Source organism: Mesoplodon densirostris, chromosome 2 (assembly GCF_025265405.1).
Source record: "Mesoplodon densirostris isolate mMesDen1 chromosome 2, mMesDen1 primary haplotype, whole genome shotgun sequence".
Lineage (NCBI taxonomy): Eukaryota > Metazoa > Chordata > Mammalia > Artiodactyla > Ziphiidae > Mesoplodon > Mesoplodon densirostris.
In genome coordinates this window covers 13,534,068-13,558,646 of record NC_082662.1, presented here as the reverse complement: position 1 = coordinate 13,558,646, position 24,579 = coordinate 13,534,068, and the positions used below count along the sequence as shown (strand labels likewise).

Sequence of the window (24,579 nt, the reverse complement as noted above, 5' to 3'; positions counted from 1 at the left end):
GAGCGGGCCGGCCAGGCGAAGCCAGAGGGCGGAGCCCGCGCTCGACCCGCCCGCGTCCTCGCGTCGCCTGGGGTGGAGGGCGCGCCCTGGGCCCGGGGCGGGGCCGGCCGCTGGGAGCGTGCGGCGGCCTCAGTCTACGAGCGCTTACCTGGGAGCCGCACTAGACGGAGGGCTTTTCATACAGGATCGCACTTACTGCTCCGGACAACCCAGCAAACAGGGATTATTAGCTCCTTATGCATAAACGAGAAAGTGAAGATTAAGCTAATTGCTCAAGGCCTCGAAGCTGAAGGGTGGCAGAGCCGACTGGGAACCAAGGACCCAGCTGCAGTCTCGGCTTTGTGTTCCCTGGCCCAGCCTTAAAGGCCTTAAACTCTTAACACCCCACTTTCACCAATGGACAGATCATCCAAAATGAAAATAAATAAGGAAACACAAGCTTTAAATAACACATTAAACAAGATGGATTTAATTGATATTTACAGGACATTCCATCCAAAAAAAACAGAAAATACTTTCTTCTCAAGTGTTCATGGAACATTCTCCAGGATAGAGCATATCTTGGGTCACAAATCAAGCCTCAGTAAATTTAAGAAAATTGAAATCGTATCAAGTATCTTTCCCGACCACAACGCTATGAGACTAGATATCAGTTACAGGAAAAAAACTGTAAAAAATAACACACACGCTGCAAAGCAATTAAGCCCTTGCGCCACAGCTACAAAGCCTGCGCTCTAGAGCCCATGAGCCAAACTACTGAGCCCAAATGCTACAGCCACTGAAGCCCATGCTCCTAGAGCCCGTGCTCTGAAACAAGAGAAGCCACTGCAATGAGAAAGCCCGTGCACCACTACGAAGAGTAGCCCCTGCTCGCCGCAACAAGAGAAAGCCTGTGCACAGCAACAAAGACCCAACGCAGCAAAAAAAATAAAATAAAATAAACTAGAGACAAATGACAATGAAAACACAATGACCCCAAACCTATGGGATGCCGCAAAAGCAGCTCTAAGAGGGAAGATTATAGTAATACAATCCTACCTCAAGAAACAAGAAACATCTCAAAAAAACAACCTAACCTTACACCTAAAACAATTAGAGAAAGAAGAACCAAAAAACCCCAAAGTTAGCAGAAGGAAAGAAATCATAAAGATCAGATCAGAAATGAAGGAAACAATAGCAAAGGTCAATAAAACTAAAAGCTGGTTCTTTGAGAAGATAAACAAAATTGATAGACCATTAGCCAGACTCATCAAGAAGATAAGAGAGAAACTCAAATCAACAGAATTAGAAATGAAATAGGAGAACAACTGACACAGCAGAAATCCAAAGGATCATGAAAGATTACTACAAGCAACTATATGCCAATAAAATGTACAACCTGGAAGAAATGGACAAATTCTTAGAAAAGTACAACTTTCTGAGACTGAACCAAGAAGAAATAGAAAATATTAACAGACCAATCATAGACACTGAAATTGAAACTGTGATTAAAAATCTTCCAACAAACAAAAGCCCAGGACCAGACGGCTTCACAGGTGAATTCTATCAAACATTTAGAGAAGAGCTAACACCTATCCTTCTGAAACTCTTCCAAAATATAGCAGAGGGAGGAACACTCCCAAACTCATTCTAAGAGGCCACCATCACCCTGATACCAAAACCAGACAAAGATGTCACAAAGAAAGAAAACTACAGGCCAATATCACTGATGAGCATAGATGCAAAAATCCTCAACAAAATACTAGCAAACAGAATCCAACAGCACATTAAAAGGATCATCCACCATGATCAAGTGGGGTTTATCCCAGGAATGCAAGGATTCTTTAATATATGCAAATCAATGTGATACACCATATTAACAAACTGAAGGATAAAAACCATATGATAGGGCTTCCCCGGTGATGCAGTGGTTGACAGTCCACCTGCTGATGCAGGGGACACGGGTTCGTGCCCCGGTCCAGGAGGATCCCACATGCTATGGAGCAGCTAGGCCCATGAGTCATGGCCGCTGAGCCTGCGCGTCCGGAGCCTGAGAGGCCCACGTACCGCAAAAAAAAAAAAAAAAAAAAAAAAAAAGATAATCTCAATAGATGCAGAAAAAGCTTTTGACAAAATTCAACACCAATTTATGATAAAAACTCTCCAGAAAGTAGGCATAGAGGAAACTTACCTCAACATAATAAAGGCCATATATGACAAACCCACAGCCAACATCGTCCTCAATGGTGAAAAACTGAAACCATTTCTTCTAAGATCAGATACAAGACAAGGGTGCCCACTCTCACCACTCGTATTCAACATAGTTTTGGAAGTTTTAGCCACAGCAATCAGAGAAGAAAAAGAAATAAAAGGAATCCAAATCGGAAAAGAAGAGGTAAAACTGTCACTGTTTGCAGATGACATGATACTATACATAGAGAATCCTAAAGATGCTACCAGAAAACTACTAGAGCTAATCAATGAATTTGATAAAGTAGCAGGATACAAAATTAATGCACAGAAATCTCTTGCATTCCTATACACTAATGATGAAAAATCTGAAAGTGAAATTAAGGAAACACTCCCATTTACCATTGCAACAAAAAGAATAAAATAGCTTGGAATAAACCTACCTAAGGAGACAAAAGACCTGTATGCAGAAAACTATGACACTGATGAAAGAAATTAAAGATGATACAAATAGATGGAGAGATATACCATGTTCTTGGATTGGAAGAATCAACATTGTGAAAATGACTCTACTACCCAAAACAATCTACAGATTCAATGCAATCCCTATCAAACTACCACAAGCATTTTTTACAGTACTAGAACAAAAAATTTCACAATTTGTATGGAAACACAAAAGACCCTGAATAGCCAAGGCAATGTTAAGAAAGAAAAACGGAGCTGGAGGAATCAGGCTCCCTGACTTCAGACTATACTACAAAGCTACAGTAATCAAGACAGTATGGTACAAAAACAGAAATATAGATCAATGGAACAGGATAGAAAGCCCAGAGATAAACCCATGCATATATGGTCACCTCATCTTTGATAAAGAAGGTGAGAATATACAATACAATGGAGAAAAGACAGCCTCTTCAATAAGTGGTGCTGGGAAAACTGGACAGCTACATGTAAAAGAATGAAATTAGAACACTTCCTAACACCATACACAAAAATAAAATCAAAATGGATTAAAGACCTAAATGTAAGGCCAGACACTATAAAACTCTTAGAGGAAAACATAGGCAGAAGAGCCTATGAAATAAACCACAGCAAGATCCTTTTTGACCCACCTCCTAGAGAAATGGAAATAAAAACAAAAATAAACAAATGGGACCTAATGAAACTTCAAAGCTTTTGCACAGCAAAGGAAACCATAAACAAGACGAAAAGGCAACCCTCAGAATGGGAGAAAATATTTGCAAACAAAGCAACTGACAAAGGATTAATCTCTAAAATATACAAGCAACTCATGCAGCTCAATGTCAAAGAAACAAACACCCAATCCAAAAATAGGTGGAAGACCTTAATAAACATTTCTCCAAAGAAGATATACGGATTGCCAACAAACACACGAAAGGATGCTCAACATCACTAATCATTAGAGAAATGCAAATCAAAACCACAATGAGGTATCACCTCTGATCAGTCAGAGTGGCCATCATCAAAAAATCTACAAACAATAAACACTGGAGAGGGTGTGGAGAAAAGGGAACCCTCTTGCACTGTTGGTGGGAATGTAAATTAATACAGCCACTATGGAGAACAGTATGGCGGTTCCTTAAAAATCTAAAAGTAGAATTACCATATGACCCAGCAATCCCACTACTGGGCATATATCCTGAGAAAACCATAATTCAAAAAGAGTCATCTACCACAATGTTCATTGCAGCTCTATTTACAATAGCCAGGACATAGAAGCAACTAAGTGTCCATCGACAGATGAATGGATAAAGAAGATGTGGCACATATATACAATGGAATATTACTCAGCCATAAAAAGAAACAAAATGGAGTTATTTGTAGTGAGGTGGATGGACCTAGAGTCTGTCATACAGAGTGAAGCAAGTCAGAAAGAGAAAAACAAATACTGTATGCTAACACATATATAGAGAATTAAAAAAATGGTTCTGATGAACCTAGGGGCAGGGCAGGAATAAAGACACAGATGTAGAGAATAGACTTGAGGACATGGGGAGGGGAAGGGTAAGCTGGGACAAAGTGAGAGTAGCAATGACATACATACACTACCAAATGTAAAATAGATAGCTAGTGGGAAGCAGCCGCATAGCATAGGGAGATCAGCTAGGTGCTTTGTGACCACCTAGAGGGGTGGGATATGGAGGATGGGAGGGAGATGCAAGAGGGAGGGGGTAAGAGGATATATGTATACATACAGCTGATTCACTTTGTTGTACAGCAGAGACTAATACAACATTATAAAGCAATTATACTCCAATAAAAATGTTAAAAAAAAAAAAAAGAAAAGTCCTTAAACTCCTAAGCTCTGGCCTTGACCCGTCGTCCAACCAGACTGAGGGGGCATGCTTGCCCCGTTTCAGAGCCCAAGCCATGTGAGACCTCAATGACTTAACCTGTCGGGAGAATGTCTTTGTTTTCCTGATTGTCCTGCAACCTTGGTTGAGGCACTCTGGCCTGTTTGTTCATCAGTAAAATGGTGGAGCTGCCCATTCCTTCTCACAAGCTCAGGTGCCTGCTCCACATGGGATGGGGATGAGACCATAGAGAAAACCATGCTTTTGCAACTAAACAGTGATGTGTCCTGTCTATTCCAACAATAGGTTAGATGTCCATCTTCTCACCTGGCCTCAAGTTCCCTGCATTCTTTTTTTTTAACATAAATTTATTTATTTATTTATTTATTGGCTGCATTGGGTCTTAGTTGCTGTGCGTGGGCTTTCTCTAGTTGCAGAGAGCGGGGCCCACTCTTTGTTGTGGTGCGCAGGTTTCTCATTGCAGTGGCCTCTCTTGTTGTGGAGCACAGGCTCTAGGTGTGCAGGCTTCAGTAGTTGTGTCTTGCGGTCTCTAGAGCGCAGGCTCAGTATTTGTGGTGCACAGGCTTAGTTGCTCCATGGCATGTGGGATCTTCCCGGACCAGGGCTCGAACCCGTGTCCCTTGCATTGGCAGGCGGATCTTTAACCACTGCGCCACCAGGGAAGTCCCCAAACCCATGCTCTTTCCTCTACACCATGCTGCCTAATGTGAGATTTTGGGAGGGACAGCAAACACAGTTCCTCTCTCCTTGACCCTATCCCCGGGGGCCCCAGGATCCTGCTGCAGGGAGGCACATACTTACACCAACCCTCCTCCAGAGGCCCTGAGCTCCCCTGCTGTGCTGACTCAGTGACTCTGCTCAGCTCAACCTGGCCTGTGAGCATTTGAATCCCCAGGGCTGCTGCCCACTGTTCACTGCTCCATAACCAGGTGGTGCCCAGCCCAGGGCCCCAAGGTCCAGCCACCAGAAGGGAGTTGTGTTTGGTACTCACCTGCTCACTGCGGAGGGTTCTAAATCTGCAACTCAGGTAACTGGGAAACAAGTGACTGGGACTTACCAACCCCAGGTTGCTGGGGCCAAGTGCCTGCTGAACCCGGGTGCTAGGCTGGGTTGGACTCTGCCCACCATCAGCAAAACCACATTACCCAGGAGGCTTAGAGGACAGATGTTCTGGCTAACTGGATTTGCCAGATATCTTAAGGCTGATTGGCAATGCCTTTTAATGCCTGGCTTTAATAGCAAAAAATTAGAAAGACCAAAATGTCCAGCAATAGGATACTTGAATATGTAAGTTGTTCGTTTAATGGAATACTATGAAGTCATTCCAAATGTTACAAAAAAAGTTCAGCAACTGGAGAAATTGTTATATATATATTTTTTAATTTTATGTATGTATGTATGTATGTATTTATTTGGCTGCGTTGGGTCTTCATTGCTGCTTGCTGGCTTTCTCTAGCTGTGGCGAGCAGGGGCTACTCTTTGTTGCGGTGCTCAGTCTTCTCACTGCAGTGGCTTCTCTTGTTGTGGAGCACGGGCTCTAGGAGCGTGGGCTTCAGTAGTTGTGGCACACGGGCTCAGCAGTTGTGGCTCGTGGGCTCCAGAGCACAGGCTCAGTATTTGTGGCGCACGGGCTTAGTTGCTCCCTGGCATGTGGGATATTCCAGGACCAGGGCTTGAACCCGTGTCCCCTGCATTGGCAGGCAGATTCTTAACCACTGTGCACCAGGAAAGTCCAGAAATTGTTATATTAAGTGAAAAAGTTTCGTAACAGTAGGACAGAATTAGCCCTTGTTTGTAAATTTTTATTTTTTTAATTTTTTTTATTTTTTGCGGGATCTTAGTTCCCTGACCAGGGATTGAACCTGGGCCACAGCAGTGAAAGTGCCGAGTCCTAACCACTGGACCACCAGCGAATTCCCGAAAAGTATTTCTTGTATATAGATATAATAGGAAAAACATGAGAAGACACTAAAATGTTAACCATGCTATCTTTGGGTGTTAGGATGACAGATGACCTCTTAAACATAGATTTTCTTTTGCTGAAAAGATGGTACATTTATATGCTTCGAATTCAAATAGTGCAGAACCTTGTAAAGTAAAAGTAAGTATCCCTCCCATCCCTGTCTCCTAGTCACCCAGTCTCTCCCTGCAGGCAACCTGTGGGGTGCTGTTTCCTATATATCTTTCCAGATATTTTATGCACATAAAGTATATTTTCCCCTTCCCATTTTATGCGAAAGAGAGCACGTCTACACCTTACCCCCAATACTTAGCAGCTTAACACATTTCTTGTCTCAGTTTCTGTGGGTGGGAAATCCAGGTGCAGCTTAGCTGGGTATTCTGTCTCCACACCTCTCATAGGCTGCAGTCCAGGTGTCAGACAAGAAATGTGTTAAGCCAGGTTTTGGGGTGATTATTACCCAGCAATAGATAACTAATATAGACATGTAGGCTATCTCCAGTCTTTTGCTATGATAATATTACATTTGCTTGTTAATATTGTGTTTTTCTGTTTTCTTATTGCATTACACACCCATAATCAGGTCTACTCTGCCCACAGAGGATGGTATCTTCCTGTCATTCCTTGCTCAGAGAAATCAACAGATATTGAGCACCTACTGTGTGTCTATGATACATTTCAGTAGTTTCCAATTACCTATGGAATAAAGCCCCACCCCTTGGCCTGTCATTGAATACCTGCCATATTAGGACTTTCCTTTTTTTTTTTTTTTTTGCGGTACGTGGGCCTCTCACTGTTGTGGCCTCTCCCGTTGCGGAGCACAGGCTCCGGACGTGCAGGCTCAGCGGCCATGGCTCACGGGCCCAGCCGCTCCGCGGCATGTGGGATCTTCCCGGACCGGGGCACGAACCTGCGTCCCCTGCATCAGCAGGCAGACTCTCAACCACTGCCCCACCAGGGAAGCCCCCATATTAGGACTTTCTTAATCCACATGGAGGGAATGGGAACTTCCATGTATTAGGCGGGTCTTAGGTGCCAGCCCTGTCAGCAGCAGCACTCAAGATCAACCTGATTGGGCTGTGCTCCACAACGGGAGAGGCCACAACAGTGAGAGGCCTGCGTACCGCAAAAAAAAAAAAAAAAAAAAAAAAAGATCAACCTGATTAAAAGCACGGATGCTAGAGCCAGGCTGCCTCGGTTCCAACTTAGCAGCTATGTGACTTTGGGCAAATTACATAATCTCACTGTGCTTCAGTCTCATCACTTGTAAAACAGGGATGAGTATCTATCTCATAGGGCTATTGTGACAATGAAATGAATCTTTAAAAATTATTTATTTATTTATTTTGGCCGCACGGCATGCAGGATCTTAGTTCTCCGACCAGGGATCGAACCCGTGCCACCTGTAGTGAGGACGAGGAGTCTTAACCACTGGACCGCCTGAAATGAATTTTGTGTTAAGTGCATAGAACAGTGCCTTGCGCAGAGTAAGCAGCACATAAGCAACAGTTGCTGTCCACATACAGGGAAAGTGAGGCCCCAAGGAGCAGGTTAAGTGACCTCCCAAGGCCATACAGCCATTAAATCTGTCCACTTTTTTAAAAAAATGTTGGCTGCATTGCGTCTTCGTTGCTGTTCCCGGGCTTTCTCTAGTTGCGGCAAGCAGGGGCTACTCTTCATTGCGGTACGCAGGCTTCTCATTGCGGTGGCTTCTCTTGCTGCGGAGCACAGGCTCTAGGCGCTCGGGCTTCAGTAGCTGTGGTGCTCGGGCTCAATAGCTGTGGTGCAGGGGCTCAGCTGCTCCGTCGCATGTTGGATCTTCCTGGACCAGGGTTCGATCCCGTGTCCCCTGCATTAGCAGGAGGATTCTCCTTTTCAAAATTTTTAAAATTTTTTGCTGCGTTGGGTCCTCTTTGCTGCACGCGGGCTTTTCTCTGGTTGCGGCGAGCAGGGGCTACTGTTCATTGCGATGCGCAGGCTTCTCATTTTGGTGGTTTCTCTTGTTGCAGAGCATGGGCTCTAGGCGCACGGGCTTCAGTAGTTGTGGCACATAGGCTCAGTAGTTGTGGCGCTGGCTCAGTTGCTACACGGCATGTGGGATCTTCCCGGACCAGGGCTCGAACCCGTGTCCCCTGCACTGGCAGGCGGATTCTTAACCATGCGCGACCAGGGAGGTCCCTGTCCAGACTCTCTTCTCACACTGACTCCATCTCCAGTGCCCTTCACTCACCTCTTCTATTAGTTATCTATTGCTGCCTAATGATATTGCCATCATCTTGGCAGCTTGAAACACATTTACTAACTCAGTTTCCGGGGGTTAGGAGTCTGGGCACAGCTTGGCTGGGTCCTCTGTAAGGCTGCACTCAGTGTTGGCAAGCGGGGCTCATCTGAGGATCAACTGAGTAAGGCTCTGCTTCCCAGCTCAGGTGGTATTGGTAGCATCCGGTTTCGTGCAGACCGCTGCCCTAAGAGCTTCAGCTATTTGTTGGCTATCGGCAGAGGCTACTTTTGCCACCTTGACGCTGTGACCCTCGGATTAGGGCAACTCACACAACATGGCAGCTGGTTTCTTTAAAGCAAGACAGATGTTGCAATGCTGTCATTTAATCATGGAAACAACTTGCTGTAGTCCGCCTGCCGCCGCAATGTGTCCAAGACCTCCTGCTGTACAGACAGCAGCTCAGGTCTCAAAATCCCCAAACCCAACACCCATCTCTTACCCCCACCCCACCAATTTGGAAGCTCCAGTCAAGGGTGTAAGTGAAGAGATGCCTGGTTTGGTACTGGGAGTTTTCCTGGGGACCCTGGTCCCATAGCTGGGATTCCAGTTGGTGATGGAGAGCACCAGACTATCCCCTGCCTGCCAGAGACCCCTCAAGGGGCTTTTCAGGTTAGATTTTTTGACTGCTGTTTCTTCATCAGCTGCCTTATCAGCACCGTTATGAGTAATGGTTCTGGATACGTACCTGATTCTACATCAAGGTGATTAAGGTCAAATTATAGGCACCTGCTAATGCTTCATATGGCTCATCTGAGTGACACCTGGCTTAAGGAGCCTGTGGTGACACATTTACCAGTAGAGAACCTAGATCAAAGCCCAGGTCTGTCTGCAGGACGCAAGGGCTTACCTTCAATGGTATATGCTTCTGGTTAAGGGTCTCCTCTAACTCTAAGCTTCCTCTTTCCTAACCTCTAAGCACTTATAAAGAAGATGGGGAGTTATGGGAAGCAGACACAAGGAGGTTTACTACTCCTGAGAATCCCTTGATGCAATTTCCTTTTCCGTATTCAAAGGACATGAGGATCCTCAATTCCAATGTTCTTCGTCCTCCCTTACACAGTTTATTAGCCAGAGCGGCCATTTCTATAACAACAATAATGCAGCTTTCTTACAGAACCCACAGACATGACAAGCACCAAGGCCTTTCTCTTATTTTTTGGCCTCTGTGTGCCCAGACACCCTTACTATTTAGGAAGATGCTTCTATGGGGAGGTCTTGGTGGGAGGCAGGACTCTCCTCCCACATTAGAATGCAAGGAGCCCAGAATGTCCCAGAATGGCAGAAAGACTGTCTCTTCTATGTGGAAGGGAAATTGCTGGCTGCCTCAGGGCAACAGGGCCAAATTCCCCTATTTTGGCCCGGTTGCCTTAGGGCAACGGGCCAAATTCCCCTATTTTGGCCAATCTGTCACCGTGGACGCAGACTTTTAAGTCTGGACAAACGCTCAGTGGTGAGAGGTGGCTGAGGCATCCTGGAGGGTTTAGCAGCCATGCCGCCAAAAACACTTCCATCTTTGACGTACACTGACAGAGTAGAAATATTTATTTTTTATCTTAGAAATCTGGTCCCACAAAGGGGCCAACACTTTTTTTCAGTTCATCATCTTTACCCTTCAAAAAAAGAAATCTTTCAATCAAGAGGTAACGTATGTCGATAAAAGCAATTTTAGAAGTGTGCTCAGATAAAATTATTTCTTATAAAATTATTTCTCATAAACCAGGCAACCCTAGACTTCCAGTTGCTTCAGAACTCTTTGTCTGTCATGTACAGTCCCTGAAGGAGAAAAGAAAGAGGTTGTCTGCAGACAAGGCACTTCAGAGACCACCCAGGAGAAAACCCAAGTCCGCCAGGAACTGCACTGTGAGCTCAGAGGGCTACCAGCGAACGGAAAGGCCAAAGCCCCACCTCCATGAGAACAGCTGCCACGCTCCAGCCCAAACACTGTCGCACCTGGTTTCCAGCGCCTGCCCGGCCTGGCAAACACGGAAACCAGGCCCCACAGCCGAGATGAACACTGACTGCTTCCTGGGGCTCGGAGCAGCTCCTGTGACTGACAGTGAGGAATGCTTTCAGAGGCTCCTGCGGGCGCAGACTACAGAAGCAAGCCTTTTGCAAAGACAATGAGTTAGTGCAGATCAGCATGTTAGCAAAGCAAGTATCAAAAAAATCTTAAAAGTCTGGTTAATACTCTTGCTTTCCCTCCTGATTATCTGTTCAAGCTGCAGCCTATAAACCTGCCAGAAATCAGGAAGGAATCCCTCCTCTTAAGGCACCTGACTGGAATGGCTACAGCCAATGGGAGTGAGGAAAGCCCCCCTCCAGACACTGATCACGTGACACCTGTAACCCCCCCCCCCGCCCCGAGAAGGGCTGATCTGAATCCAGGCAGCACACTCGACCCCTTCTTTTGCTTCAGGGGCTTGTGTTTAACACGAGTCTTCGCGATGGAAGAAGTCTCAGAGTCTCTCTCGTGTCAAGAGGACAGACAGGGATAGGGATCCTGGAACTCTTCTCCTGTGTTCTGGCTGCACACTCAAATCCCAGGAAACAGCGTGACATGGTGCCAACTTACTGCCTAACACGCCCAGTCTGTCAGGAGAGTTCAGGCAAGGAAGAGGAGAGGAGAGAGTCACGCTCCAAACAGAGGCTGGCCAGGGAGTGCTTCATCCTCCTTCCTTCCACCCAGATGAGGCAGCTCCTTTCCAGAAGTTGTATGATGAAAAAGAGTTGTGCTCAGGTCAGAACTGGACCCAGCCCGTGCCTGGCTGAGGCTGGCTGGAGGTCGACCTGGAAAGGTTAGATAGGGAGGGGTGGGAGATTTCAGATATACGAAAATACAAAGCAGATAAAATGTGACTTCTTTCTGGGCAGAAAGAGCTCCAGAAGGCCAGTCCCCGAATGTTCTAGAACAGGGGTCAGCAAACTACAGCCCAGGACTAGACCAAATCTAGTACTCTGCCTGTTTTAGTAGGTAAAGTTTCATTTGTACAGAGCCATGCTCATTCATTTATATACTGTCTGTGGCTGCTTTTGAGCTACAAGAACAGTGCTGAGTAGCTGGAACAGAGACCACATGGTCTGCGTAGTCTAAACTATTTGCTTCCTGGTCCTTTATAGAAAATGTGTGCTGACTCCTGTCCTAGAGCTTGTCCACATAAACAACTGTGTCACTAGTATTTAGCATCTCTTCACCCTGATGCCAAGTAAAGGCTTGAAATTTTAAGGAAGCAGAAAAGGCAAGAGACCCTGCCTCAGAGGTCCCATGACAATGGGCCAAGGCCAGAACCCAGGTTAACTCTCAGCCCAGTATCCTAGGGTAGCTGCAGGGGAGGAGGGGAAGAGGGAGGTACTGGTGAACAAGCCAAAGCACTTGGTGAGGTGGTTTAAAGACCAGAAAGAGTTGCAGAAGGTGGCTCCAGGCCACCCAGCAGTGGACACCAGCAAAAAGCCTTCCCGGAGAGAAACATGCCTCCCAAAGTGGGCACTCTGGGGCTCTGTCCTCTGGCTGGCCGGAAAGTGTCTGAACCAGAGCTGTTGCTCCCAGGTTGTTGAGAGAAACAGCCTTGGCCCCCAGTCCCCCACAGAGAATGTGACCGTCCTCACCCTGTGGATTTGGTGAAGTCTCCCCAGATGTCGGCGGTGGCAGTAGCGGCAGGCTTGGGCTGTGGCCAGGACACAGTGGCACCTCCTATTGATGTCCCCAAGTCCGAAGGGAAGGGAGAGAAGAGAAGGAGACAGAGGAGTCAGAGACCTCCCCTCCTGGTTGTCTCAGTGACCCCGAAATCAGACTCAAGATTCCAGGTGGCTGAGAAAGACATACGCAGAGAGACGTGCTTTGGGGCAACAAAACACCTACAAGCAGCCTCATTTCCACTGTCTTCTTACGAGCCCTTGAGGGGCTCCTAGAGACAGAGCAGAAGGCCACATACCCGGTGGAGGGGAGGGGTACCAGCAAGGGCGAGTCACACACCGTCACCTGTACCTGAGGCTGACCTCGTTTCAACCGTTTATGTTGGAAACCTGTTTAAAATTTACCATCTCCCGCCCTGACCTCTTGGATGGAGAATGCCCACCAAAACCACAAGGTCATCTTCCTATAAAGTCCTCAGTCCAGAGTCTGCATCAACAAGCTGAGACAATTCTATGCCAGACAAGTACCAAGTCCTGGGAGCCAAACTGGTTAGGGGCTGGGGAGCGCCTTCCAGAAGTAACAAAGAAGTGGGCATCTGTGTGTATCTCTCTTTTTTTTTTTTTAAAGTGTGTGTGTGCACAGTATTTTGGGGAGCTGAGGGCTGCACTGTAGGCTTTTGGCCTTTGGACCTCTCCCACTATTATACTTGATCCCTCAATTTCTCTTGTTATATTGCCAGTTTATACTTTTTACTGAATATGTGAACTAGTTTCTACCATTTTACTTTGTATTTTCTGTTTACCTTGCTTAATTTCTTTTCTAATTTTCCCACTTTTCATAAGAATGATAAAGTTTAATTTGTTCCTTTCAGCTTTTTTTTTCATCCCTGGGCTGTTCTGGAAGCTACAGATAGCACTGACAGTCTTTCCACATCTACTGCTTAGAATGCCTAAGCTTCTACCATTTTTAGTTATACAGCCGTGTGTATCTCTTCACTGGAGTGGGTGGCATGACGGGGCAGCAGTACCTGCTTCTGTCTTTCTGGCACCTCCCCCAGTGCTGCCAGCTGTCCCTTCTGAAGGCCCTGTGCCTGCCATCCTCCCCCTTCCCACCAATTTTCTATGTCTAGGGACTTCCCTGGCGGTCCAGTGGTTAAGACTCCACGCTTCCACTGCAGGGGGTGCAGGTTCGATCCTCGTCAGGGAACTAAGATCCTGCATGCCGCGTGGTGTGGCAAAAAAAAAAAAAAAAAATTTTTTTTTTTTTTTTGCTATGTATAATGTGCTCTGGGCTGGGAAACCAGATAAAACTAGGGCCCTCCACAGTTGAGTTTTGCAGTTCACCAAGTGCTTAAGGGACACTGTCTCATTTGAACCTCATCACAGTCACTGGAGGAAGACAGGCCAGGACCCGCTGTTTGACTTTATGCAGGTTACTTAAGTCTCAGTTTCCTTATCTCTAAAATAGACAGTAACAGTGACTACTTCATAACACTGACAGGTCTGAGGATTAAATAAGTTAATACATGTGGAAGGCTTAGAACAGGCCCAGCAAACAGTGACGATAACGACAACATCACTGAGATGAGAGCTAACATTCAGCGAGCGCTTACAATGTTCCAGGCGTTGTTCTGAGTGCTGTACGTGGACTGGCTCATTGGATCCGCACAAGAAACCTGTACTGTAGGGATCATTACTACCCCCACCCTACAGATAAGAAAATTGAGGAACAAAGTAGTAGGCAATTTTCTGAATTTGAACTCAGCTAGTCTGATTTTGGAACATAGAGTAAGTGCCCAAAAAATGTTAGCTCTTCACAACTCTCATTACCTGACACCATTTTGTTCGTGAACATGCCAACTGCCTGTCTTACACATTAAAACATAAGGCCTTGAGAGCAAGGACTTGGGCTGTGCCTGTAGTACCAAAAGGGCCTCAAACACTACCTGGCACATAGCAGGAACTCCATACTGGCCATTAAAAATGCACCAGCAGGGCTTCCCTGGTGGCGCAGTGGTTGAGAGTCCACCTGACGATGCAGGGGACACGGGTTCGTGCCCCAGTCCGGGAAGATCCCACATGCCGCTAAGCGGCTGGGCCCGTGAGCCATGGCCGCTGAGCCTGCGCATCCGGAGCCTGTGCTCCGCAACGGGAGAGGCCACGACAGTGAGAGGCCCGCGTACCGCAAAAAAAAAAAAAAAAGAAAAAGCACCAGCAATGGAGGGCCGGCCTAAGACAGTGGCTCTCAGACCTTAGTGAGCACACAAATAACGTTAAGTGTGCAGAGTCCTGCCCCTGTCCCTGGTGATGCCAAGGCAGGTGGTCCTGTGACCTCACTCTGAGAATAACTGCTAGGGTCCAGGCAGGGGTGCTCCCTGACTGCTACTCCTGCCACCCTCCTAGATTAAGGTATTCCCCACAGGGCTGAGGTTTGAAGCCTGACCTCCAGATAGGGGAGCCAATGTCCATGACCCTTAAAAGGGAAAGAAAGCAGGCTTCTTGTCTGGATCCTGCCCCCCATTCCCCCAAGATGTTGGTGAGAGCTGTGTGGAGAAAGTGGGCTGGTGACAGTCACCCAGCCTGGGGAAGGCCAGGAGCATCAAGCCGGGCTGGGCAGGCAGGGCGGGGACGTTGAAGGACTGGGCTGGCATCCCAGCACTGCCAGTGGCTGGCACTAGGCACTAACTTCTGGAATCCTAGGGTCTCTAAAAGGCATTCCCTACACCCTGGAACAAGCACCAGTGCAGCCTGCTGGGGGAGCTGCCTCTCAGCTTTCCAGCACCCAACAGCCTCACTGAGGAGCGTGCTTCAAACTAAATCTCCAATTTTATTTCCCACCACTCACCTTGGAACACTTATGCTGCCTTCATCTCCCTAAACACACCCAGTGTTTTAAACATTAAAAGTCTAAGCCTTATTCACGCTCTTCTTCTGTCTGGAATGGCAAGTGTCCCCAGCCCCAATCTTCTTCCTTCAAGGTCCAGTTCAATGCCACCTCTTCCATGAAGCCTCCCCAGATCACGCTGGCTGGTAGTTAGTCTGGTCCCCATACGTCTGGTCTCTGTGCCCATGACTCCTCTCTCCTATTACACTGAGCTCCCTGTGAGCAGAGACCATGTCTCCATCACTTAACTCACTCACTCAATGAGCAGCCTCTGAGAACCAGGAACCCACATGCTGATGATTTCACAGCAACAAATGAGTTGTAGCCCCTGCCCATCAAGGGGGACAGACGCCCTGAAGGGGTAAGTGGTGGGAAGAGAGGAAGCCCTTACCTAGTGTGGACAGGACCAGCTTTGTGGCACCCACCTTCCAGTTTGTCACACACGGGTACTAAGTGTGACCAGTGTGAGCGAAGGAGGGAAAGCCATGGGGCCCCAGCTGCCAGAGAGGAAGAAGAAGCCAAAGGTGCAGGTTTAGCACCAAGAACAGTCACCCTCGAGCACTGACCTGAACTGGGAGCAACTGCTGGCTGGACGATGGATGCCGCCACAGACAACTGCTCCCCAGGGGGAGGGATCAGGGTGGAGGTTTTCCCCCCTGGGGGAGGGGGAAGCAGGCTCAGTCCTCCTGTGCTGGCGGGCCGGGCTCGGGGAGTCCCAGCTGCTCCTTCCTTCTTCTTCATGTTCTAAAGAGAGGGGAGGAATGCGAATCAGTCAGTTCTGCTGGAGTGCCTCTGCGATCAGAAAACTTCAAGAGGAGGCCCAAGGTGACCCCTGGGCCCCAAACGTCTGTATCACCAAAAGATGGTCAAGAGTCATCCATCCAACACTCCATTGTTATGGGGTGTATTCAATGCATCACAATTCTAAAGCTATCACAAATGCTTTTAATTTAAAAACTCAGCACCCGACTTAAACATCAGGGAAATGCAAATCAAACTACAATGATATACCATTACACACCCACCAGTACGGCTAAGATGTAGCATATCAAGCACTGACAAGGGTATGGAGCAACCAGAACACTCATATTCTGCTGGTGGAAGTGTAACCAGAGAAAACCACGTTGAAAAACTGAAAGAATCTTTAAAGCTGAACGTATGAACTGACGCCCCTGCCATTCCACTCCTACATGGACCCAAAAGAAATGCATACACATGTGCACCAAAAGACACACATTTGAACATTCACAGCAGCACTACTTGCAATAGCCCCAAAATGGAAACTACCTAAATGTCCACCATCAGTTAAATGGGTAGATATTGGGATACATTCTCATAACAGAGCATGTCACAACGAGAATAAAGCAACTACACAAAACAATATGGGAGCTCTCACATATACTACACTGAGTAAAGGAAAGGAGTCATACACAAAAGGGTATGAAGTGTATGAGTCAATTAATAAAACATTGAAAACAAAACCTAGGGTGTTCAAAGTCAGCATAGTGGCCACTCCATCCTGTGGGAGAGAGCGGGAGAGGGGCTTCCAGAGTGCTGATAATCGTCCACTTTCTTGATCTGGGGGCTAGTTTGTAGGGGTAAACCCGGTTTTTAAAAATTCACTGAGTTCTGCATTTATAATGTGTGTACTTTTCTGTACGCATATTATATACTTCGACAAAACATTTAAAAAAGTAAAACAAAAACCTGAACACCCAGGTGAACCAGAAACCAGAGCAGCTCAAAGGTGAAGACAACGTGGTTCCCACCTCATCAGGAGAGCAGCAGCTTAATCACGTGCTGAGACCACAGCCTGAAGGCAAAAGCCCTCAAAGACCTGGGCGTGAGCCCCGCTGTGCCAGTTATTTCTAGCTCTACGACCCTGGGCAAGACCCTCAAGCTCTCTAAACCTCAATTTCCCCACCTATAAAAGGGGAGGATGTTTAATTCACATGAGAAGTACCTAAAAACACTACCTGGCACACAGCTGATGCTCATTAAATGTTAGTTTCCTCCCAGCAAGATAGAGATTCACATCCCCAACAGTTCACTGGACATGACCTGGATTTTCTCTTAAGGGCCAGCTGGCCAACTTCAAGGGTCCCAAACCATCACCAGCATGAAGCAGAAAAGAGGAGAAAGAGATAGTAAGTAAAGAGGAAGAGCGTTATTTTAGGGTTACAAACTTTCTTCAGAAAACAAATCCACAGGGTCCTTGGTTCCCCCGAATCACTCATCTCCACCCCCATAGCCAGGTAAAGGCCAAGTCTTGGCTGTCCAGCCCAGCTCGACCTTTCCCTCTTCTCAACAGGAGCTAACGGGGGAAAGCCAGATGTAGGGCAGCTCAGGACAAGACACAGGGAGCCAGGACAACACCACCAGCAGAAGCTGCCCATGACTCCCAGCGCCCACCCTTGAGGCTTTCCTGCCCAGAGTGCTACCAAATCTTCTTTCCTCAAGGCTCAGACCAAGACACAGCTTGGGATGAGCACACTGACCCCCCACCCCACCCCGGCCCCCAAAAGCCAGGACAGAAACACCAGCTCTGGCAGCAAGTGACCGATGTTCCTCAAAGCAGAGGCTTGGCACATGCCGTTCCCTCTGCTTGAACCACCCTTTGACCCCTCTTCCCTTGCTTACAGGTCGCTTCTGCAAGGCAGCCTTCCTTGGCTCCCCCTAACTCTGGACGGCATGCTCCTCATCTAGAAGCTCACGGCACTGAAGACACCCCTAGGTGGTAGAACCATCCCGCCATGTGGTAATCACACCCAGACTCCCCCCATCTCAGCTCAACTCAGAGCTCTATGACAGCAGAGCCCTTTCGTTCGCCCCCAGCACAGTACCTGGCACTGGGCAGCTGCTCAATAAACATGTGCTGAACTGTGAGAAAAGAGTGATGGGCTCTGCACTGGGCTTGGTGTGGTGGCCGTGACAGCCAAGTGAGGGTGGGACTCACTGCAATGTTGAGCTTGATGGTCTGGCCCTCCTTGAAGCTTAGGTCCAATTTGGGACCTTGATCTGGGTTCTCGGCTTGTTTTGCAAATTCACACTGCTGTTTCACCCACCTGGGGAGAGAACAGGAAGGAGAAGGTGAGGAAGAGGCGAGCTGCCCTGCACTCATGCACTCACTTCATTCATACCTGCCACCAGTCCAGGACGAGGCTTTTACTGCAGCAGCAGGGTAGAAACTGAGAGCAGCTTGGGAGTTAGGTGTGAATTTAAATCCTAGTTCTGACGCATAAGCAGCTGCATGCACATCAGTTTCCCCATCAGCAAAATGGGATGACAACTCTCTATGCCTTAAAGACTGCTATGAAAATCATGAGGTCACTTATGTAGAGAGTCCTAACACTGGCCTTTAGGAAATCTGAGAACCTGGCCATCTCCTCCTCAGCATGTGGCATGAAGACTAAAACAAGTTCTCCACATACCTCCCAGGGGCTTAAAAAGTAGATGGTGAGACAGGACAAGTGCCCAGAAAGTACTGAAAACAACCAGAAAGGTCTCCTACCTTCCATACAGCACCCCTCTTAGGAGCCACCCGAAGCAGAGAAGAGCTAGAGGGGCCCACGAGAGCAGCTGCACACACCCCGCAGCCAGAGGTGGAGGCCTGCAGATGGCCGGGGAGAAGTCTTTCCTGCCCATTTAGCTTCAGAAAGGACCACGAGGGTGTGTGCTGAGTGGCCTGGGAATCCGAGCACTGCTTATCACAGCATGGAGGGACAGGCCCAGAAAGGCCAAAGGAGCCTGACAAGGACTCTGGCCACTCAGGGGCCTGATGAGGGAAGAGATGTGACACCTCAAAGGCTGGGCCAGCTGACTGGGGTGGCAGAGATGCACCTCGGGTAAAGGAAATGACTTCAAAGCAGAGATGAGGACTGGCAGAGCGCAGAGAAGGTGACCTGCCCCAAAGGAGAAGTGAGTTTTCCTGAGGCTCTGCTGGCAGACATACCACACACAACCACCTGGCTATCCTAACCTGGGAGACCATTCTGTCCGGGGAAAGAGGGAGGAGGCATGAGTATGTGTCTCCTGGAACCACTCACTTGAAATGGTCCTGCAAGGCAACATTGAAGTCAAAGGCATCACCTCGGTCCCCGAAGCCAATTCCAATAAACGCCCGTCGCCCTGGGGGACAACACACGATCAATCCCACTTCCCAGAGGCAGAGAAAACCCTTCTCAGAGGAAGAAGCTCCAAGTCCCATGCGTACCGTTGCCATCTTCGATGCGGATAACGAAGTACCTGCTGGAATCCATCACGCTCTCCACAGCTGTGCCTGGAAACTGATCCACTGGGGCCTGAGCAAAGAGCTCCCCTGAAAGCATAAGGGAGGGTGAGCCTTGAGCACCCCCCAGACTGTTTCTATCACACGACTGGGGCCTTTTCCTGAGAGGCAGATGGGCAAACCTGACTCTGGGTTTCAAGTCAAATCCACTTTGGCCGAAGGGAAAACAGAGGAATATAACCAAGGAGAGGTTTATGTCAGAGGTGGCTTACAGGTCAGATCCAGCTCACAGTTTCAGCATTTTCAATTTAACTGCCAAACGCTTCAAAATCAGATTACTTGTAAAATAATCCAGATGTCTGGCTTCTCTTAAAATCAAAAGCTCTAGCAACGCTGGGCCTCCATTTCTACATGAGAACGATGGGCTGGAGCTGCTGGCCACTCATTCCACCTGCCTCAGCCATTCACAGCCACGGCCCGTACCCCCAGGCCCTGGCTCAGGTAGATCACACCTTCAAAAAAGACCTGGTGCCTGAGGCAGGCCTCTAGAGGAGCAGGTGAACCCAGTGGAAAGCGGGGAGGGTTTTTGCACTCACAGAAGAATCTGAGTGGATTTAATCTAATCTCAGGCCAAAAGAGCGACTGCTTTTAAAAGGAGCTCTTGTGAAATACATCCCCTTATTAACGACGGCTCTCCAGGGTGCAGTGCAGCACACACCTTCTGTGAACATTTACGACTGGCATCATTTTTGCGTGTGCTGATCTCAGTTGATGTTATATTTAACCAATAGTTTCTACTAAATCCTATGGTTCAGAGGTGACTGTGTAATTAAGGCTGAACTGAATCCAAATCGGTGGCCTGAGTTTGTAGCTTCTTGTTAATTCCTCTGCCCTCTCTAGTTTGGTACCTGGGGACTGGGATTCACCTGGATGCCTTCAGCCTAGAGCAGTGATTCTCCACCATGGCTGATTTGTCCCTCCCTTCCACCAAGGGACATCTGGCAATATGTGGTGACATTTTTTTTTGCCACAGCTTGGGGGGTGCTACTGGCATCTAGTAGGTAGAGGCCAGGGATGGTGCTAAATATCTTAAGTGTGACTTAGACCACAACACGCAGCTGGCCCCAAATGTCACTAGTGCTGAGGCTGAGACACTCCGGCCTGGAGTGACTGGAAAGTGAGAGACGAACACGACCCAGTGGGCATGACCTCAAGCCAAGAGCATCCTGGGGTGGGTCCTGCAGGTGAGGCTCAGCTTTGAGCAGTGGCTGGGACACCAGGTGTGTACCTTAAAGGCAGTTCCCAAGGCCCCTAGAGAACAGGTGTTGCCATTCCCTTGTGACACCACCTGGGACATCCCAGCAACTCTGACAGCCAGAGTTCTCTGGCCTAGCCACAGCAGCTGTCCCTTCAAACTCCTCTGCCACCAACGCTCAGTCACGCTCAAAACAAATCAGTGCTTTGGGTCACCTTGCAGTTCACAAAGCATTCGGATAAATATGTGCTCACTTTATATTTCCAACAACCCTGTGAAGTAGGAGCTAATGTGATCCCCATGTCACCAAAAAGGAGGCCAAGGTGCCAAAGGTCACGTGGCTTGCCCGAGGTCCCACAGTTCAGACAAAAGTGATGCAGATCTGAGAAGAGGCAGCCAGTTTTGCCTATGAATCTTTGCATTTTATCTGCCCCACAAGGAAAATCTCTACATGTTAGAAAAAATAAATGACCGAACGCGGGGGCATCTGACTGAGCAAGCCCTGCGCCCGATTCCTGCTCTGGCTGTGGGGCTGGCACTATTCCAGGCCATGGTGCCCTCCACAGCTCACCCAGAGGCCCCGGTGGTGCAGGACTTCAGAGGGATTTCACCGAAGGTGAGAACTGCCAGCTGCCCCAGCCCAGCCCAGCTTGGCTTGTCCTCTCACCACAAAAAGAGCTGAGAAGGACAGTTTCCAGTTCTTTCAGTTAATGGGTGTGGTCAGTCTGGGAAGTTACCATTTGGTCGATAAGCAGAATTCCTGATTAAGACCCGAGCTCAGCAGCAGAGGGCTATGGGTCTTCACTCGGCTTATCTTCCAGGCAAGCTCCAGAGCTTCCTACTTGGGACCAACCTGCAGGTCTTCTCTCCCTGGGCTCCAAAATTAGTATTTTCTTAAGGATGCCCAAAAGAACAGCTGCTTGACAGGAAATACTTCCTTTTAAACTAAAAGCTGGGGGAATGGAAGCGGCTTGTAAGCATACCCGGGCCTTTGATTTCCAGGACAGGGTGCCATGATCCCTGAGTGGCTTGGCCAGGCCCGGGCTGCCCATCCCTTCACAAAGTGGGAGGTACGGTACCATGCAGACCTCCCTTGCCTTTACCTGAGGTCCTGTCCTCCAGCTTGATGTAGGCCACCTGCCCTTTTGCAGTGATCCGCAGCCGGCCACTCCATGATGGCTGGTCCAGCTGCCATTCCGCAGCCCTAAAGGGACAAAAACCATTGCGCCTCTGCCAGAGGTTCCTGCTCCACTACTCCGATGCTGGGGGTGGGAATGGGAAGGGCATGTGGGCTGCTTGCTCCAGACCAAGGGTTGACAAACTTTTTGAGAGAAGAGCCATACGATCTCTGTCCCAACTACTCACTCTGCTGCTGCAGAGGGAAAGTAGTCATGGTGCATGCGCATGTGGGCGCTTTAATTATTTTAACCAAATATTTTCTACTGAGCATGGCAATATTTCAGTGAAACTTTATGGACAATCTGAATTTCATACCATTTTCACATTATGGAATATTCTTTCAAATTTTCCCCAATCACTTAAAAATGTAAAAACCATTCTTAGCTTGTGAGCCAAACAAAAACACAGTGGGTTGAAGTTGGCCAACCCCAGTTCCAGATTATAGAGACTGTCTCTGAAGTAGGATTCCAGTTTTCTTTCTGTAGAGAAAACAGCTACCAGGGCCCATGGTTTGTCTATGACACTGCTAGGCTGCAGTGGTCAGAGCAATCATTTGGGGCCACTGAGACCATCTCGAAGGAAAAGGAGAGAGGGGAGCAATCATCAGTAGGAGAGCAACAGGACATGTGGGATAAGTGAATGAGCATTCAAGAAATATATTCTCAAAGGTAGCCTAAGAAGAAATAAACCCAGGAAACCACGGACTTATCACAATGGCCTCTTTTGGCTCTTTTAAAGTATTAACTTCATATTTTAGTTCTAAGAAGCAGCTCAGTAAAACCCCCCAAAAGCAAAAACCTTGGGTGTTTCCAAGAGGCTTTTCTTGGAAGTCCCTTAGCATATGCCAGGACTTGGAGAGACACCATTAACTGTGGACGCAGACTGTTTTGAAGGCCACACAAATGCAGACTCTCGATTCACAAGTCAGCTGACTCAGTTTCAGTTCCTCTTATTCGGGCAGGAGGCCTTAGACTCAAGATAAGCAGAGTTCTGAGGCTGAAGTTCAGGGATTGGCAGTTTCCTCTATGCCAAGCTAGCCAGCCCTAACACTTGGTAACCTCGATCTCCTGGGACCAAGAGGGACCAAACTCATCCTACTGAAGGGGATGGGGGCGGATGATCACCTCTGGTTTGATGGTCCATCTCCAGTCTGACGACAGAAAGCAAAATGCTTTTTGTTATTATTACTATTGTTGCTTTCATATTATTTTAAAATTATGTCATGGATGTAGCAGGTGTTCAGTAAAGTATTTGTTCACTAGAGAATCAGCTATAAGGGCTTCCCTGGTGGCATAGTGATTGAGTCCGCCTGCCAAGGCAAGGGACACGGGTTCGAGCCCTGGTCCGGGAAGATCCCACATGCCGTGTAGCAACTGAGCCCGTGCGCCACAACTACTGATCCTGCACTCTAGAGCCCGCGAGCCACAATTACCGAGCCCACGTGCCACAACTACTGAAGCCGCATGCCTAGAGCCTGTGCTCCGCAACAAGTCACTTCAATGAGAGGCCCGCTCGCCACAACTAGAGAAAGCCCGCGTGCAGCAACGAAGACCCAACGCAGCCAAAAATTAACTAATAAATTTAAAAAAAGAAAAGAAAAGAAAATCAGCTATAAGCCCACATTAACACAACTGGAAAGTAACAAGAGGCCAGGTATGTGGACACTCCACCATTCTTGTGGTGCAGGCCAATCCTGTATTTCCAACTAACTTGGACAAACATTGCTTTCAAGAGCCCCCCCACCCCCAGTGGCACAAACAGCCATAGGCCAGGTTGTCTGTGTCAGGTACATCTTATTTTCTTTTAATATTTTTCTTCTTTTGACACATGGTGACAAAATGCAAACAGTACAAAGAGATATCAAGTCAAAGGAAGTCTCCTTCCAATCCCCATTTTCCTCTGGTGGGGTAGTTTCCTGTGTTCCCTTCTACACACTCTACGTTTACAAACACGGGTATCTATTTCTCTCAGGTGAACACTTCACCAGCGAAGTACGGATGGATGCTTCCCAACTGCCACAGGCTGTGATAAGAACTGCAGTTCGTGCCAAGGAAGCTGGGCAGGGAGGGGTCCCTGGGCTTTCAACATCAGCTTAAAACTACCCGGGACGGGTTCTTCTGACCGATTCTGGGCTCCCTTTCTTCCCCTCGGGGATTTCTGCCAGTGACAGAGTGCCTTTCCCGAAGGCTTTTCAAGGATCCCTTCAAGGCCATCGGTTAGCTCTGAAAAATACAGGTCTGTGACACCACCACTCCTGACCACGTTTAGGGTCCCTGGCAGCCCGCTCGGCGCCAGATTCGGCTTTCACGCCTTCCCCGCTGCCGGGAGCCCCATGCGTCAGACTGAGAAAGGCGAAAGTCTGGGTCCCCCTCCCAGCTCTGGCCTCGAACTGGAAGAAACCGCAGCATTACCTCCCCCCGCCCCCCGCCCCTCGCGCGTCAACTGGCAGGGCCGTCCTCAGCTCCCACAGTGGGCGTGTCGGGGGCGACAGGGAAGGGGTTAGGTGGTGGCTAGCCTGGCCCAGCGGCGGGTGGTCACCTGTAACCACGGTTGGTGGCCCGCGGCGGGATGCGGTAGACGTGGACCTCTGGCTTGACACAGAGAACCGACTCGTACTCGCCTCCCTCCATCTCGACGCCCGGAGCCCGCCGGACTTC

At 48.2% G+C, this 24,579-nt stretch overlaps 1 protein-coding gene across 1 annotated transcript; it reads right to left on the bottom strand.

Annotated features, from left to right (window-relative positions):
* Positions 1-7,780: 7,780 nt before the first annotated feature.
* On the bottom strand, positions 7,781-24,575 carry NECAP2 (NECAP endocytosis associated 2). Its single transcript, XM_060089031.1, has 8 exons — positions 24,461-24,575; positions 21,847-21,947; positions 19,474-19,578; positions 19,307-19,388; positions 18,217-18,325; positions 15,827-16,004; positions 12,350-12,434; positions 7,781-11,533 (listed from the first exon to the last, which is right to left on the bottom strand). Exons 1-8 carry the CDS (start codon positions 24,550-24,552, stop codon positions 11,485-11,487), a joined length of 801 nt encoding a protein of 266 aa, XP_059945014.1. The 5' UTR covers positions 24,553-24,575; the 3' UTR covers positions 7,781-11,484.
* Positions 24,576-24,579: the final 4 nt, after the last annotated feature.